The sequence below is a fragment of the Microcaecilia unicolor genome, chromosome 2 (assembly GCF_901765095.1).
Source record: "Microcaecilia unicolor chromosome 2, aMicUni1.1, whole genome shotgun sequence".
Taxonomy (NCBI): Eukaryota; Metazoa; Chordata; class Amphibia; order Gymnophiona; family Siphonopidae; genus Microcaecilia; species Microcaecilia unicolor.
The window spans coordinates 111,149,216-111,165,828 of NC_044032.1; the positions used below are offsets into that span (position 1 = coordinate 111,149,216).

General features: G+C 42.4%; 1 protein-coding gene across 3 annotated transcripts in view; it reads left to right on the forward strand.

Annotated features, from left to right (window-relative positions):
- MAST4 (microtubule associated serine/threonine kinase family member 4) overlaps positions 1 to 16,613 on the forward strand; it is a 905,366-nt gene that overhangs the window by 851,679 nt on the left and 37,074 nt on the right. For all 3 annotated transcript variants that reach the window (XM_030193210.1, XM_030193211.1, XM_030193212.1), the window contains one exon: positions 14,127 to 14,228. In XM_030193210.1, the coding sequence (XP_030049070.1) occupies positions 14,127 to 14,228 (102 nt within the window). The remainder of the gene's footprint in view (positions 1 to 14,126; positions 14,229 to 16,613) is intronic.

The window sequence follows — 16,613 nt, forward strand, 5'->3', positions numbered from 1 at the left end:
TGTCTGTCTACCTGTCTTATCTAGATTGTAAGCTCTTTGAGCAGGGACTGTCTTGTTTGTGTATGGTGTACAGCGCTGCGTATGCCTTGTAACGCTATAGAAATGATAAGTAGTAGTAGTAGTAAAACAAAAGTTGTTAGTAGTAGTAGTAAAACAAAAGTTGTTATGACCACCCTTTCTTTTAAAAGCTGTCTCTTTAGTTGTATTTATACTTTGTATCATAAGGATTTAAAGAACATAGTAGGTGAATGTTCAAAACCCAACCAAGCGGTTAATAAGTTATATAGGTAGCTTTATCACATATTCAGTGGAACTGATTCAGATAAATGTGGTGCTGAATACAGGGTGAGGCAAAAAATGTAACCCCCTAGAGGTTTTTTTGCTGTTTCTCAGCAACTGCTTGGAATTTCAGTGTGAAATTTTACAGCTATGTTACTTTCTATGTTTGCCAAGTGGAATTAAATTATCTTTAAATACAGTGTAGTTATAGACTTTTTAGTGTGACCACTCAGTGATTGCATTATTTGGAAAAAAAGGGGGGGGGGGGTACTGTGGTGAAAAGTGCTTAGAACAGACAATCACGGAACCTAGTAATACTCTCCCTGAGACAGAAATTCACCAGCAAAGTAGTTCTCTGGTTACATGTGTCTAGGGAATAGAACTGCAGAACACCAGATAGATTTCGTTTCACATTGGTATAACCCAATGAAGAAATATGTCAAAGTGGGAATATATATATATATATATATATATATATATATATATATATATATATATATATATATATAATTTTTTTTCTGTTGTACTAAAAGTCAAATATATTTGGCTAATAAACCATACCCATGAGAGCTAACACAGCCTTTGGCAGACTAGAATAACTACAATGGAGTCTATTCCATCTTCAACCTATCTAACAATACAACTAGACAGGTTAGAACCAGGAGCATGGTTAACACAAAATAGATGCATATACATCTGAACACTAATGAAAGTTAAATGGATATACTAAAGCAAACTCAAGCATGCATAACATAAGCATTAGTGATAATAACTAAAATCATAACAGCCAGACTCATATTCGGAAAAACAAAATATGAAAGCGCTAAACCCCTAAGGGAAAAGCAACACTGGCTTCCATTTAAAGAATGCATCACATTCAAGATATGTTCCCTAGTCCATAAAGTCATTCACGGAGATGCACCAGCCTACATGTCAGACCTGATAGACTTGCCACCCAGGAAGGCTAAAAGATCATCCTGCACGTTCCTTAATCTTCACTTCCCCAGTTGCAAAGGCCTAAAATATAAACTAACTAATGCGTCAAACTTGTCTTACCTGAGTACACAGTTATGGAACGCACTGCCACGCAACTTAAAAACTATTTATGAGCTAACCAACTTTTGTAAATCTCTGAAGACCCACCTCTTCAATAAGGCATACTACAAAGACCAACAAGTGTAAATGTAATACATCTCCACTTTACCTATAATCGGAACGGTTCCTTATCAGATATCTGCTTGTTTAATTCTTTATTATGTCATGCACCCTCTCGCAACACTAACTGTCTACTTCCTGATCTATTAGCCACTAAGAACGATACATTGTAAGATTCTTTAACTTTCTCTCACGTTATGCTCGATCTTTATTTTATTTTGTTACATTTGTACCCCGCGCTTTCCCACTCATGGCAGGCTCAATGCAGCTTATATGGGGCAATGGATGGTTAAGTGACTTGCCCAGAGTCACAAGGAGCTGCCTGTGCCTGAAGTGGGAATCGAACTCAGTTCCCCAGGACCAAAGTCCACCACCCTAACCACTAGGCCACTCCTCCACTATGTAACACTAATTGTCTATTTCTGTTGTATTATCCACCAAGAACAATACATTGTAAGCCACATTGAGCCTGCAAAAAGGTGGGAAAATGTGGGATACAAATACAATAAATAAATAATATAAAATATAATTTCAGTATATCATTCAATAATGTTCAAAATTTCATAAATGATCATATATATAGCAGATAAATGAATACATGAACAAAAGGTGTTAGTAAAGTCTTAACTAAAAAAAACAAACAAAACTACATGCATCTAGGTTAGTGCATTACTTGACAAGAAAATTTAATGGATCTTAGTGGAGGGATCAATCACTAATAATCTCTACAAAATCTTGCAATTTCATGGTCACTTCTCACATCAAAATGAAGGAAATCAGGGACAGGATGGCCCAAAGGATGGTGAAAGCGGGAACAACAAAAGTAGTGGTAACGTTGTGAGGACCATCAGTCAAAACAGAAAAAATCTCGGTTGTAGTCAGTAACCTGAATGTCTGTACTATCAACAGTGAGTTCAGTTATATGAGAGTCTGAAAAGATCAACTGATTCAGTTCTGGGGTAAAATCAATGGAATGGCCACAGAAAGCATCCAGGATTTCAGTTTCACTATATGCGGGATCTGCTTCAAGATAAATCAAAGAAACTCCATCAATATTAACAAATGAATACTTGGGAACAGCAATCAGACAAACATTACTGGGCAGTGGAAAACAATTGGTGATGTTTCGCTTATTACTTGTGACTGTCAGTTCATTTTAGGGTGTGCTAACGAACCAAACATTATTTACAATAGCAACAGTTGTGTCTGAAAAATGTTCAGACTTGGTCATAGTAAATTTACATTTCTCTTGCACATTTGTGATAGACAAACCACATAAACCTTCAGTGGTAACTTTCAGGAAAGGATTCCCAGGGCATAACCAGTGGTATATCTTTGGTCCTCCGACAGAGAGCCAAATTAGGAACTGAGTATTGTGGATCTTCCTGTTTGTAAGTTATTTATGCGGAAGTCTCTACACAGATCATCTGTCCAAGACCGACATTAATAACTTGTTTCAGCTGGTAAACATTTTTGGGTAAAATGAAACGCACAGTTAATACAAAGGCAATTTCCATAAGTTCTAAGTCTACATACAATGGAATGGCAGTACCTAATGACATCACAGTGATTGATGTAGACTTTTGTCTGGGGAGTGATGTTGGAGGCCTTTCAGAAGCTTCACCCAAACCCAAAAAACAATAGCCGAACTCAAGGAAGTGCTGCAGATGATTTTGGACAGCTTGTCACAGGGACCAATCGACAAGTCTGTTAAGAACGGCTGTTAAGACTGTGCCAGATCAACTGAAGGCCTGTGTAAAAGCTGGGGGTGCACACTGTGAGCATTTACTGTGAAATTCCGACACATAGTTAATTGTTATGGTTTGAATGATGATATTTTACTGTGTTTTAGTGTGAGCATTTTTAACACACAAAAATCGCTTGGTTGTAACGCTAAAATGTCAGTAAAATCAACATAGCTTAAGATAATTAAATGTTGTGTAATAGTAATATGCAAGTATAATGACTAAATAAGTACATACAATTTTCTCATTGAAATTCAAAGCAGTTGCTGAGAAAATGGCAAAAACACTCTAGTGGGTTACTTTTTTTTTTTTTTCCTCACCCTGTGTATCCGGATAAACTTATCCAGGTGACTCTGGTCAGTCAAATTGCCTTCCTAGAGTTATCAGGGCCATTTTATGTGACTATCAGGGCTGGCCTGCTAAAGCTTAACCATGCCTCGGGAACACCCTCAGCGCTGCCTCTTTTTATTCAGGTAAATTTCATGCAGGTAATGATTTACCTTGACAAAATGTAGCTGGTAAGGTAGGAAAAAGTTTGAAATAGTGGGCTTTATCTTACTGGCACCTAAAGATTATATGGAAAAACCATTTGTCAATGTTTGAGTGCATATGTGCAGCTCTCTGATAGCATGCGTAGCTGTATTTAAGTGTTGAGCATCTCCCTGTTTGATCTTCCTGTACCCCTATGGTGCCTAGATGGGATTCTGTGGAGAATCAGCACAGTCATGCCACCCCCTCCCCCGTGGAAGTGAAAATAGGAGATTTTAATAATTTTAAACACTTGCATTATGTCTGGAAATGAAATAAACATGAACACAATAAAAGAGGCCTTAATGATTTTATATGTGCTGCATTCCACCTGAATTATTTACAAATAGATTTTACTGGTGCTACTCTTTTAAGCTTGAACTAAAATATTTAACATATTCATTTGCTTGTGTTAATTTGCACATACAAAAAAATCGTTAACAGAATTCCTGGAATGAAATTGCTATGTAGCAGATCTTGCAAAGTGAATGCACAGGCAATAGATATACAGTAGAACCTGGTTATTTCAACACTCTAGAAAAAGAAACTCCTCCACCCCCCAATTAATTGAGGGGCCCTTTTACTAAGCCGCATAGGCGTCTACGCGCACCAAATTGGAGTTACTTCCCGGTTACCACGTGGCCCTTGCGGTAATTTCAATTTTGGCGCGCCTGCACTACGTGTGTCTGAAAAATATTTTTTATTTTCTGACGCACGCCAAGTGGATTTTGACACGCATAGTCCATTACCACCCGGTTACCACGTGAGACCTTACTGCTAGGTCAATGGCTTGCGGTAGGGTCTCAGACCCAAAATGGAAACGCGGCAATTTTCATTTTGCTGCACGTCCATTACCCTTATTTTATTTTATCATCCTCACCTTAATATTCCCTTATCTCTTATTTGTCCTGTTTGTCTGTCCTAATTAGATTGTAAGCTCTGTCAAACAGGGACTGTCTCTTCATGTTTAAGTGTACAGCGCTGCATACGTCTAGTATCGCTATAGAAATGATAAGTAGTAGTAGTAAAAAAAAAACATTTTTTGTAGGTGCACTAAAAAATAATTCTGCGCAGGCCCAAAACATACGTCTACACTACCGCAGGCCATTTTTCAGCACACCTTAGTAAAAGGACCCCTTAAAGACTTGGGGCCTTTTTACTAAAGTGTGGCAAAATTTTGAATTATGTGCAAAGACTGCAGTAAACACAGGAGGCATACCCAGCATCTGCCCTGCATTTACTGCACAGGACAAACACTTACCCCTAATTTTATGATCTTACACATACAATTTTAACCTTAACACACAAAGACACATGCACAAGTTATAGAATACTGACCATTACACATGTAATTGGTGTTGATGACTAATTATTGTCTATAATCTCGGCAGAAATCCAGTCCAAGGTATCTGCCTGCCTCTCGGACATTGCTACCTGGATGTCTCACCGCCACCTGAAGCTCAATATGTCCAAAACTGAGCTCCTTATCTTCCCACCTAAACCAACCTCTCCCCTTCCCCCATTCTCTATTTCTGTTGCCAACACGCTCATTCTTCCTGTCTCATCTACTCGTAACCTTGGGGTCATCTTCGACTCCTCCCTCTCCTTCTCTGCACATATTCAACAGATTGCTAAAACCTGTCGTTTCTTCCTTTATAATATCGCCAAAATTCGCCCTTTCCTTTCTGAACACGCTATCAGAACCCTCATCCACACTCTCATCACTTCTCGCTTAGATTATTGCAACTTGCTTCTCACATTTCTTCCACTCAGCCACCTCTCTCCTCTTCAATCTGTTCAAAATTCTGCTGCATGACTAATATTTCGCCAAAGTCATTATGCCCATATCAGCCCTCTCCTGAAGTCACTTCACTGGCTCCCTATCTGTTTCCGTATAAAATTCAAGCTCCTCTTATTGACTTATAAGTGCATTCACTCTGCAGCCCCTCACTACCTCTCCATCCTCATCTCTCCCTACACTCCTTCCCAGGAACTCTGTTCACTAGGCAAATCTCTCCTAATTGCACCCTTCTCCTCCATTGCTAACTCCAGACTCCGTTCCTTTTGTCTCGCCGCACCTTATGCCTAGAATGGGCTTCCTGAGCCATTACGTCTAGCTCCACCCTGACCTGTTTGATGCTGCTTCTGACTCCTAACTTGTCACTTGCTCGTAACCTTTATCTTGTCTTCCTCTCTTCAATAGTCCCTTTCCCTATGTGTCCTTCTGTCTGTCCTACCCTTATCCTTATTGGTCCTGTCTGTCTGTCCTGATTTAGATTGTAAGCTCTTTTGAGCAGGGACTGTCTTTTCTTCATGTTCAGTTGTAAAGCGCTGCGTACGACTGGTAGCGCTATAGAAATGATTTATAGTAGTAGTAGTAGTATAATTGGTGTTAGCACTCAGGATTCTGCAAATTGCACATGAAAAATATATAATGCACAACTGCAAGGGGTGTGTGGACCTGAAAGAGGGACATGGGCAAGTCAGGGGAGTGCTTTGCACTTAAACACACGCTATAAAATACTAACCGTTAGATGCCTAAATGTGTATAGTTTGGCATGCTCATTTACAATAGCCATTGAGCCGGCATAGGTGCTCATGCCTAAAATTAAGAATGTAGCTCTGGACTTGTGCAATTGCACTACAGAATTTGCACTTAGCGTGCATCATCTCAGCACCTAACTTTAGGCGCTCTAGAGAGAATGACCCCCCTCACTGCATGGCGCCGTGTTCTTTGCGGTGGCAGCTGGCACACCTGCTCCTTTGCTATCTGTCACATGTAATTTGGTGGGGGCCCATTCAAAAAATAAGTACATAAAAACTAAAGAAATGCTGTAGCAGCACAACCCCCTACCTCTGACATCTGCTTCCCCCCCCCCCCCCCCATCTGATCTCCCCAAGTACCCCGATAGCCCTCCAACAACCATGTCCCTGGATGCCTCCCCTGACATCTTATCCTAATGGCTCAAGCCCTGCCCCCTAAATTCTAAAACAGAGACCCCAGGCATGAGTGCCTCCCGCTCCCTACCCCCAACTGTCATTAGAGGTCATCCGCGCCATGCTAGATCCCAGCATAGTCCCAGATAGGAGCTACTCCCACCTGGGCTTTTTGGACTACCAGTAGAGCCCCCTGGGCCCCTGATGAGGAAGCACTTATGCCTGGGAGTGGCGTTTGAGCCATGAGGATTGGATTGGATCGTGGGCGTCAGGAGGATGTTGAGTGGGGGGTGTTAGGAGGGGGGATGGGACAATAAGGGGACATTGCCTTGGAATTTCTTCTGACAGCAGCTGCGTTACAGGACTGTTGATAGGGCAGCTGCACTTAACTGCCTCCTCCTGAGATGGTGGTAAGTGTGCTTGTGCTATCTGTAGTCACGATGGCTAGTAAGCTGGCTGTCACTGCCAACCACTCCTCTACACTTCCCTGATCATGCCCACGCACTACTCATTCATGCTTTAAGTAGCTAGTATGGGTTCCTACTGTCCTAGCTGTTTTAACATACGTTAGACTGCAGGTCCAACACTTGGTAAATCTCATGGTGGCTGTCTAATACAGCTTAGTCAAGGGCCTCTTTGTGTTTTTACTGTGATACAATAGTTTCAGGTTTTTAGAAGGAAAATGCACTTCGGTGGGGGGGAGTAAACAGTTAAAAATTTGACATAAACGGGGAAATGGCTAATAGCACAATGAAGGAATTAATGACAACATAATACAACTCTAAATAAATGCCTACCCCATAATAAAGAGTGTGGAGAGGAGGAAGCAAATGCGATTCACAGATTGTTAATGATTTCAGTGGTGGTAGTTATAGTGTCCTGTTATTTCTATAACAGCTGTTCGTCTTTCATTTAAAATTCAATAACCCTTCAGATCTCAACCTGCAGGATGACCCTAACTATTGTTATGCAGCTTGTGGCAAAACTAGCTGATAATTAAACAGAATCCCTCACTATCCTTCCTGCTGTTTCCATAAATTTCCCAGATGCCTAAATGGCCTCTGTTTAATGCCAAAGGTTGTCATCAGAGTGGCATTCTGCTGCTGACTGTTGCCTAATCAGTTCCTGGGCTGTTTAACAGGTTCCCTGGAAAAAAAAAATCACTTCTGTGCAAGTATTTTATCATTCTTGCCACCCTCCCTTTGCAAGTCAGTCCCATTTGTTAACTCTAAAGGGGGAGATCTGTGAACTGCCAGTGATGCCTGGGCCCTTCTTACATCCCAACCAGTTGCTTTCTAGATTTATAGACATGGCATTTTGTGATATGATACACTAAGGCCTGAGTGACAAGGGGAATCAACTGTTTAATTAAGGCAAGCAGCAAGTGCCGTCTTTGTTCTTCATGCCTTGCGGCAGCAATGCATATTCATGTGCTGTTTTCCAAATTCGATTTAAGCTGCAGTGGAAGCTGCTGACCGACGGACAGGGAAATAGTTCACTTTATTCTGTTTCCAGCTGTCATACACTTATTCAGTTAGCTCTCACATTTTGAGAAACCAGATGCATGCGTCTAATAAGAGGATGCGTTTTCATCAAGTGTTCGGAATTGTTTTTGTGTACACGGTTCACCAGGTTTGTTAAATGTTCCTGTGTCCACAAAATGTAGCTTCCATTTCCAGTTGAGTTCTGCATTCCCTCTTTCCTATCATTATCCCAGATGTTTCCTCCTAGCAGAAACCTTTTTTCTTCTTTCCTTGGCAGATCTCTTTGGTATGGGCAGGTTTTTGTATGGTTCTACGACTGTCCATTAAAATCAGCTGGAAATTGTCTGTCAGTTAGCCAGTACATGCAAGGAATTAACATGTCATTCTTCTGTCTGGTCCGTATACCATTCCTGCTGCTAAATATTGACAATCTGTCCGGACCTAGCTTAGGTGCCAATTCACGTTAGCCTGACTTGGCTTAGATTTTTGACCAGTTTTCTGAGCCAGCTGTATCCTACCTTCCTAATACTCTGGGCCTGTTTGGATCTGCCCAGCTTGGCTTGGGTTTTTTTTTATTGTGAACTAACACAGGTTGGCATGGCACCCTGGGTAAGGTTTTTCTGGAGCTCTGCAGCTGGCCAATATGGCCAGTACCTTGACAGTAGTTTTGCTTTTAACAAGCTGGTTGCTATCTTTATCATGTTAGTTTCTGTTGTAAAATTCCAATTTTCTTGATAAATTGGATGTAATCAATATATTTTATATATGCAAATCCATTTCTTAAAGCATCAGTTTCTTTTTCTCAACTTGCTCCTCACTGCATGTTGTTAAAAGGAATGCAAAAGCAAGAAATCTGTGGGAGAGACACTATCAAAATCTATATGCAAAAAAGTCAGTCCCTCAAAATTTCTCAAAACGAGGTTACAGGGGCATATACCAAAAGCGCAGGCTGCAAAACACTATGCTCTACTTAATAATTTGTGAAGGGGTACACACAGAGTTCAGTATAGGCTGTTCTCATAGCCGAGCTGGTTTTCAGTGAGTCTGGCCGCAAAGCGGCTCACTACCAAGCTCTACACATCATAGTTTACTCTCTTTAAAGTGTTTCCCCAATTTTTTTGTGAATATACCATTACAAACTTAAAAGTGAAAATAATAAATGAATATTTGCTCGCTTTTGGTATATGTCCAAGTGCGAGGAGAACACTCCTCTAGGAAGGAAAAAAAAATAAAAAAGGAAGCATCTTGTTGGCCCTAACAGTTGATGACAACTCTTCACCTCATTACAGGGAAGATCCATGGTTGGGTCATCAGCTTTAGGGGCCCTGTTTACTAAGCTGTGCTAGAGGCGCATTAACATTTTTAGCATGCGCTAAGCATTAGTGTGTGCTAACTTTGTAGACACCCATAATAATCCTATGGGCATCTACACGGTTAGCGCATGTTAAGTTTTAGCATGTGCTAAAAACGATAGCACACCTTAGTAAATAGGGCCCTTGGTGTGTTACAGAGATAGTTTGTTTGGATCTTGAGAGGAGAAATTAGCTTAGTAGTACAGCTGCTGAGAGAAAGAGAGCGCTGAAAGGATCACACTCAATCGAGACTTCCTTTCCAAGCCCCAGTGAGTAGGGAATCTAGGTACATACTTCAACCAAGCCAACTTGGTAGCAGTTAGTAGGAAGAAGAGATGAGGGTTCCCTCTTCTAACTCTAGCAGCTAAAAAGGTGCCTAGAATTAGGTGGCTAGAGGGCTCCTAACTGGAGCCTCTTCTATTAACAAAAGTAGACCCCTGCTTTCCGTAGATGGGAAGGTGGTAGAACTAGAGGACATGAAATGAGATTGAAGGGGGGCAGACTCAAGAAAAATGTCAGGAAGTATTTTTTCACGGAGATAGTGGTGGATACTTGGAATGCCCTCCCATGGGAGGTGGTGGAGATGAAAATGGTAACGGAATGCAAAAATGCATAGGATAAACATAAAGGAATCCTGTTCAGAAGGAATGGATCATCAGAAGCTTAGCGGAGATTGGGTGGCAGAGCCGGTGGTGGGAGGTGGGGCTAGTGCTGGGCAGACTTCTACGGTCTGTGCCCTGAAAATGGCAGAAACAAATCAAGGTCAGGTATACAAAAAAAGTAGCACATATGAGTTTATCTTGTTGGGCAGACTGGATGCACTGTGCAGGTCTTTTTCTGCCGTCATCTACTACATTACTATGTTACTATGCTTTCCTTTATAGAATACTATCATAACTGGATATATAGGCGCATATGCCACCTATAGAGCTAATGTAAATGCTCTTGTCTATAATCCAGAGATATGTGCATAACTTAAGTATCCTATAAGCTATACATATAACTGTTCACCCTGCCCGCACTCCACCCAGACTTCAGCCATGTGTACACCCGCCTTCAAACTACACACCATCTCGTTTTGGTGCTTTTTTTTATAGTATAATGCATAGTCGTAGCATTGGCATTCACACACATATGCATGTACAGTGGGGGAAATAAGTATTTGATCCCTTGCTGATTTGTAAGTTTGCCCACTGACAAAGACATGAGCAGCCCATAATTGAAGGGTAGGTTATTGGTAACAGTGAGAGATAGCACATCACAAATTAAATCCGGAAAATCACATTGTGGAAAGTATATGAATTTATTTGCATTCTGCAGAGGGAAATAAGTATTTAATCCCTCTGGCAAACAAGACCTAATACTTGGTGGCAAAACCCTTGTTGGCAAGCACAGCGGTCAGACGTCTTCTGTAGTTGATGATGAGGTTTGCACACATGTCAGGAGGAATTTTGGTCCACTCCTTTTGCAGATCATCTCTAAATCATTAAGAGTTCTGGGCTGTCGCTTGGCAACTCGCAGCTTCAGCTCCCTCCATAAGTTTTCAATGGGATTAGGTCTGGTGACTGGCTAGGCCACTCCATGACCCTAATGTGCTTCTTCCTGAGCCACTCCTTTGTTGCCTTGGCTGTATGTTTTGGGTCATTGTCGTGCTGGAAGACCCAGCCACGACCCATTTTTAAGGCCCTGGCGGAGGGAAGGAGGTTGTCACTCAGAATTGTACGGTACACGGCCCCATCCATTCTCCCATTGATGCGGTGAAGTAGTCCTGTGCCCTTAGCAGAGAAACACCCCCCAAAACATAACATTTCCACCTCCATGCTTGACAGTGGGGACGGTGTTCTTTGGGTCATAGGCAGCATTTCTCTTCCTCCAAACACGGCGAGTGAGTTCATGCCAAGAGCTCAATTTTGTCTCATCTGACCACAGCACCTTCTCCCAATCACTCTCGGCATCATCCAGGTGTTCACTGGCAACTTCAGACGGGCCGTTCACATGTGCCTTCCGGAGCAGGGGGACCTGCGGGCACTGCAGGATTGCAATCCGTTATGTCGTAATGTGTTACAATGGTTTTCGTGGTGACAGTGGTCCCAGCTGCCTGAGATCATTGACAAGTTCCCCCCTTGTAGTTGTAGGCTGATTTCTAACCTTCCTCATGATCAAGGATACCCCACGAGGTGAGATTTTGCGTGGAGCCCCAGATCTTTGTCGATTGACAGTCATTTTGTACTTCTTCCATTTTCTTACTATGGCACCAACAGTTGTCTCCTCTCGCCCAGCGTCTTACTGATGGTTTTGTAGCCCATTCCAGCCTTGTGCAGGTGTATGATCTTGTCCCTGACATCCTTAGACAGCTCCTTGCTCTTGGCCATTTTGTAGAGGTTAGAGTCTGACTGATTCACTGAGTCTGTGGACAGGTGTCTTTCATACAGGTGACCATTGCCGACAGCTGTCTGTCATGCAGGTAACGAGTTGATTTGGAGCATCTACCTGGTCTGTAGGGGCCAGATCTCTACTGGTTGGTGGGGGATCAAATACTTATTTCCCTCTGCAGAATGCAAATAAATTCATATACTTTCCACAATGTGATTTTCCGGATTTAATTTGTGATGTGCTATCTCTCACTGTTACCAATAACCTACCCTTCAATTATGGGCTGCTCATGTCTTTGTCAGTGGGCAAACTTGCAAAATCAGCAAGGGATCAAATACTTATTTCCCCCACTGTATATGACAATATTCTTGTCCTTCCCGCACCTTCCTGGCACCTATATCTTGATGCCTTCTTTATAGAATTACTCCCATACTGTGTTCGGGAAAGAGCCATGATTGGAAATACAATAAAACCCTTCACTAATCAATTGTGAATGCATCAACTTTATAATCTTAAAGGAGGAAGGGACCTGAGCAAAGATCATCTGATATTGTCACTTGAAATCACTGTTCTAAAAAACCTCCAGCTTTTCTATATTTTCCCTTGCAAGATATGAGTGAAAAACTTTGTCGCTTTTAAAAAAACGTCTCAGGGCAGTTCTGTAACTGACCACATCATGTGCAGGTTGCATGTCAAAACACTTGACACTTAAACACGTAATTGCACTACTTGCAGTTCTGTAAGACAGTGCTTAAGTACCTTAGGGCATAACTACATGGCAGTGTACATGTGAACGAGGCATTGGCGTGTCTCCGACTTATATACATAACTTTTAGAATACTGTAAGTTACGTGCATTACATCATACAGTTAGGCACGCCCATATATGCCTGCCATTGACTTGACTGCCATTGACCTGACGTAAATGATTGTGCATAAATGTAGATGCGCCAGTTCAATTCAATTAAAATTAAGACTTATATACTGCTATAATCCCCTTATCAGAGTTCAGTGCGGTTTAGCTAGATATAGAACATTTATAAAGAGATAGTCTGTGAGAGGAAACAGGGACATGGTCAAGTAGAAGTGAAATACAGACTTGGAGCGGAAGGGAACAATGTGATGATTATGAATCACAAAGCTCTGTTTGGGAAGATGAAGGTTTTTAGCCTTTTCCTAAAGCTGATATACTTGCTATCTGTTCTGATAGTGATAGGAAGTTTATGTTACTATTTTATTTCAGTATCTTGGTGCAAAGATGTCATAGAATTGGCACAATGTGCAGCATTGGCACACCTAACCTGAAGCACCAAGTTACAGAATTGTCCCCTGTGTCTTTTCAGTTCCCCTGCTACACACTACCCCCTAATTCTATAAAAGTTGCCAACAATTGTGCACACAGTTTTTGAATAATGAGCTAATTAGCATCAATAATTCACTTTTAACAAGCAATTGACACTAATTAGCTTTAATTAGCATTTACATGCATACATTTAGGTGCGGGATCCATGCCTTAAATTTACGTGCGATCTGAAAAAGGGAACTCAGATATGGGAGGGTCCTGGGTATAACGGGAGCATTCCTACAGTTAAAGCACATTGTTATAGAATAAGGGGGATATGTGCCTAATAGAGGTGCATATATTTGCACCACATTTCAGTTGGTCCCAAGCATAAGTGCTATTCAATAAACTGTGCCTAAATTTAAGTGTGGCTAATAGAATAGGGCTTTTTTTGGCGCCATATATAGAGAATCTAGCCTTAGTGTTCAAACTTGTTACACATATCTCCTCCTTTAAAACTGTAAATTTGATGCATTGGTTATTGTCATAAATGTGAAAGAGTTTTGTATTTCCAGTTTTTGGGTTATTTTTCCCTGCTTGTTGTACCCTGATGAAGAATTACCAGTGTGATGAGAGGATAAAGTAATAAAATGAAAGATAAAAACTTGTGGTAGTTTTCACTGAAAATTCAAGTGCTGTAGCCCAAGTATAATTAGATTCTAATTTAGCAGGAAAAGCTACTAGATTAACCATTCCCTTATCCTATAACCCCCCCCCCCCTTGAAAAAAGTCCAGCCTACCACAGCCATTTATCCTTATTTATTTATTTTATTACTATTTAGCGTATAATATCCCCATCACTTTTGACGCGTTAATAAGTTATCCGTATTGAACCAGATCTATTGAGGTGGTGTGGGATATAAATATGGTAAGAGGCATATGGAAACATGGTTTGCTTTCCGTTTTCATTTACAAACTTTCTCTTCCTGCAGATGACATAAACTGGCCCGAGAAGGATGAAGCTCCACCTTATGATTCACAGGATCTTATTACTTTACTTCTCAAGCAGAATCCATTAGAGAGGATTGGAACAGGTAGCGCTGTCTCATTATTTGTGGTGTGTGCTGGTACGTACTGCTGTTTCTGCAAGATTCCAGCAGTATGGGAGGGGAGTTCTCCCTGATGTGCTCCCCCTCACCATGTTCCCTCTGTGATTTTATGGGTTACACATAACTGTGCAAATGTGCAGGTGCAGAGGCCCGTCATAAATCATTACTAACATAGGTGCCAGCTCTCTGGGACCACCCCAAATATTCTGTGCCATACTTCATTAAATTTGTAGTAGAAAGCTTCATGTTGTAGAGCAGTAGGGAAGTCAGGGATGAAGTGTTTCTGTATCCCAGCTACTGCTCCTGCTGCCTTCTGCAGCATATAGGTTGGCTGTGTCTGACTGACTGGCTACAGGGGGAGGAGAAAGTTGCTGTAGCCCAGGATACAGAGGCGTAGCTACGTGGGGCCACAGAGGCCTGGGCACCGTAGATTTGGCCCTGGACCCCCCTGCCGACGACCCTCTCGACCCCCCCTCCCGCCGTCAACCCGCCGTCGCCGTCTGCTACTTTTGCTGGCGGAGGACCCCAACCCCGCCAGCCGAGGTCCTCCTCTTCCTTCGTTCTGTTTCTGAGTCTGACGTCCTGCAATACAATGTGCAGGATGTCAGACTCACAGAAACAGAACGAAGCCCTGCAGATCACAAGGCTTCATTCTGTTTCTGTGAGTCTGACGTCCTGCACGTACCAATATGCAGGACGTCAGACTCAGAAACAGAACGAAGGAAGAAGAGGACTTCGGCTGGCAGGGGTTGGGGTCCTCTGCCAGCGAAGGTAGCAGATGGTGACGGCGGGGTTGACGGCGGGAGGGGGGTTCGAGAGCGTCGTCGGCAGGGGGTCCAGGGCCAAATCTACGGTGGCCAGGCCTCCATGGCCCCACGTAGCTACGTCCCTGTATCCTGGGCTACAGCAACTTTCTCCTCCCCCTGTAGCCAGTTGGTGGTGGCGGCGGGGGGGGGGGGGGTGGGGCGAAAATGTGCCCTCACCTCAGGCTCTGGACCCCCCTCCCGCCAAAGTCTGGCTATGCCCCTGCCAGGATAGTCTACAGCTACCAGTGGGGAGGCGAAGAGCAGCTTTACTTTGACTGTATCTTGCTTCTTTCTCTCTACACTCTTCTGTGTAAACTCTGTTCATCAGGTGAGTCACTTTTATTAAGTCCTTCTCTCTACTGCCAAGTCCTGACTGCTCTCTACCATGTTATGCCATATGCTAATAGTAAACTCCTGAGTCTGTGTGTCATAGTTCCTCTTTGGCCTTACTCAAATCCACTCTAAACCCTCTCCAAGTTTTGAAGTAGCCTGCATGGAGCCAATTCCCTCACTCCTCTCTTGATCTTGGAGAACGGGAGTGGAAAGGTGATGTCTGCACTGAGTTGATGAGTGAGTTTAGGCGCTGAGGAATGGAAAATGCTTTAGCGTTTGATCTTTTGCCAAGATGGTCATTGATTGTATATTTGGGGGAGGAGGGAGGAGATCAGGTAGTAACATAGTAAATGTCAGCAGATAAAGACCAAAAGGTGCAGAGCAACCACAGCAACTGCACACCACTTTTGTTTGTTGATGTGGTTGCTCTCCACATTTTGGTTTTACTTGGTGCTTTCATTGTGGAGATCCTTCTTCCTCTTCTTTGGCAGATAAAGACCTGCATGGTCCATCTAGTCAGCTCAACAAGGTGGCCAGAGTTGAATCTGGCACTCTGCACAGGCTCCACTTCTTCAAGATTAAACACTGGTATAATTTATCTCTGTCTCTCCCTGCCAATTTTGGGGTACAGACTGTAGAAGTCTGCCCAGCATCGGTCCTACTTCCCAACTACTGCAACCCACTCCAGCCACTTTTTGCCATTTACGGGACGCAGACTGGAGAAATCTGCCTGGGATTATTCCTACTTCCAAACCTCTGAAGCTGTCGTTAAAGCTCACTCCAGTAATGAGGTCAATTATGTTTTGCTTTAATTGGATTCCATCCTTTTTTTAAATATAGTGTTCCTCTTTGTTTATCCCACATATTATTGAAATCCACCACCATTTTTGTCTTCACAACCTCCCCAACTAGATCTTGTGTTACTAATGGTGATGCCAATACATTACTGATTCCACTTTACCTCTGTTGGTAACTAGCATGCTAATTTACATTTTAATGCCAGATTTGTTACAAGTTTAGAGGTCCTTTCACTAAGGTGTGCCGAAAAATGGCCTACGCTGTTGTAGGCGCATGTATTGGATGCGCGCAGGTCCATTTTTGAGCGCGCCTGGACGTGAGGCAAAATAAAAATTGGCACGTGTCCATTTTGGACCTGAGACCTTACCGCCACCCATCGACTTAGCGGTAAGGTCTCATGCGTTAACCGGGCAGTAATCGTCAGCATGCATAC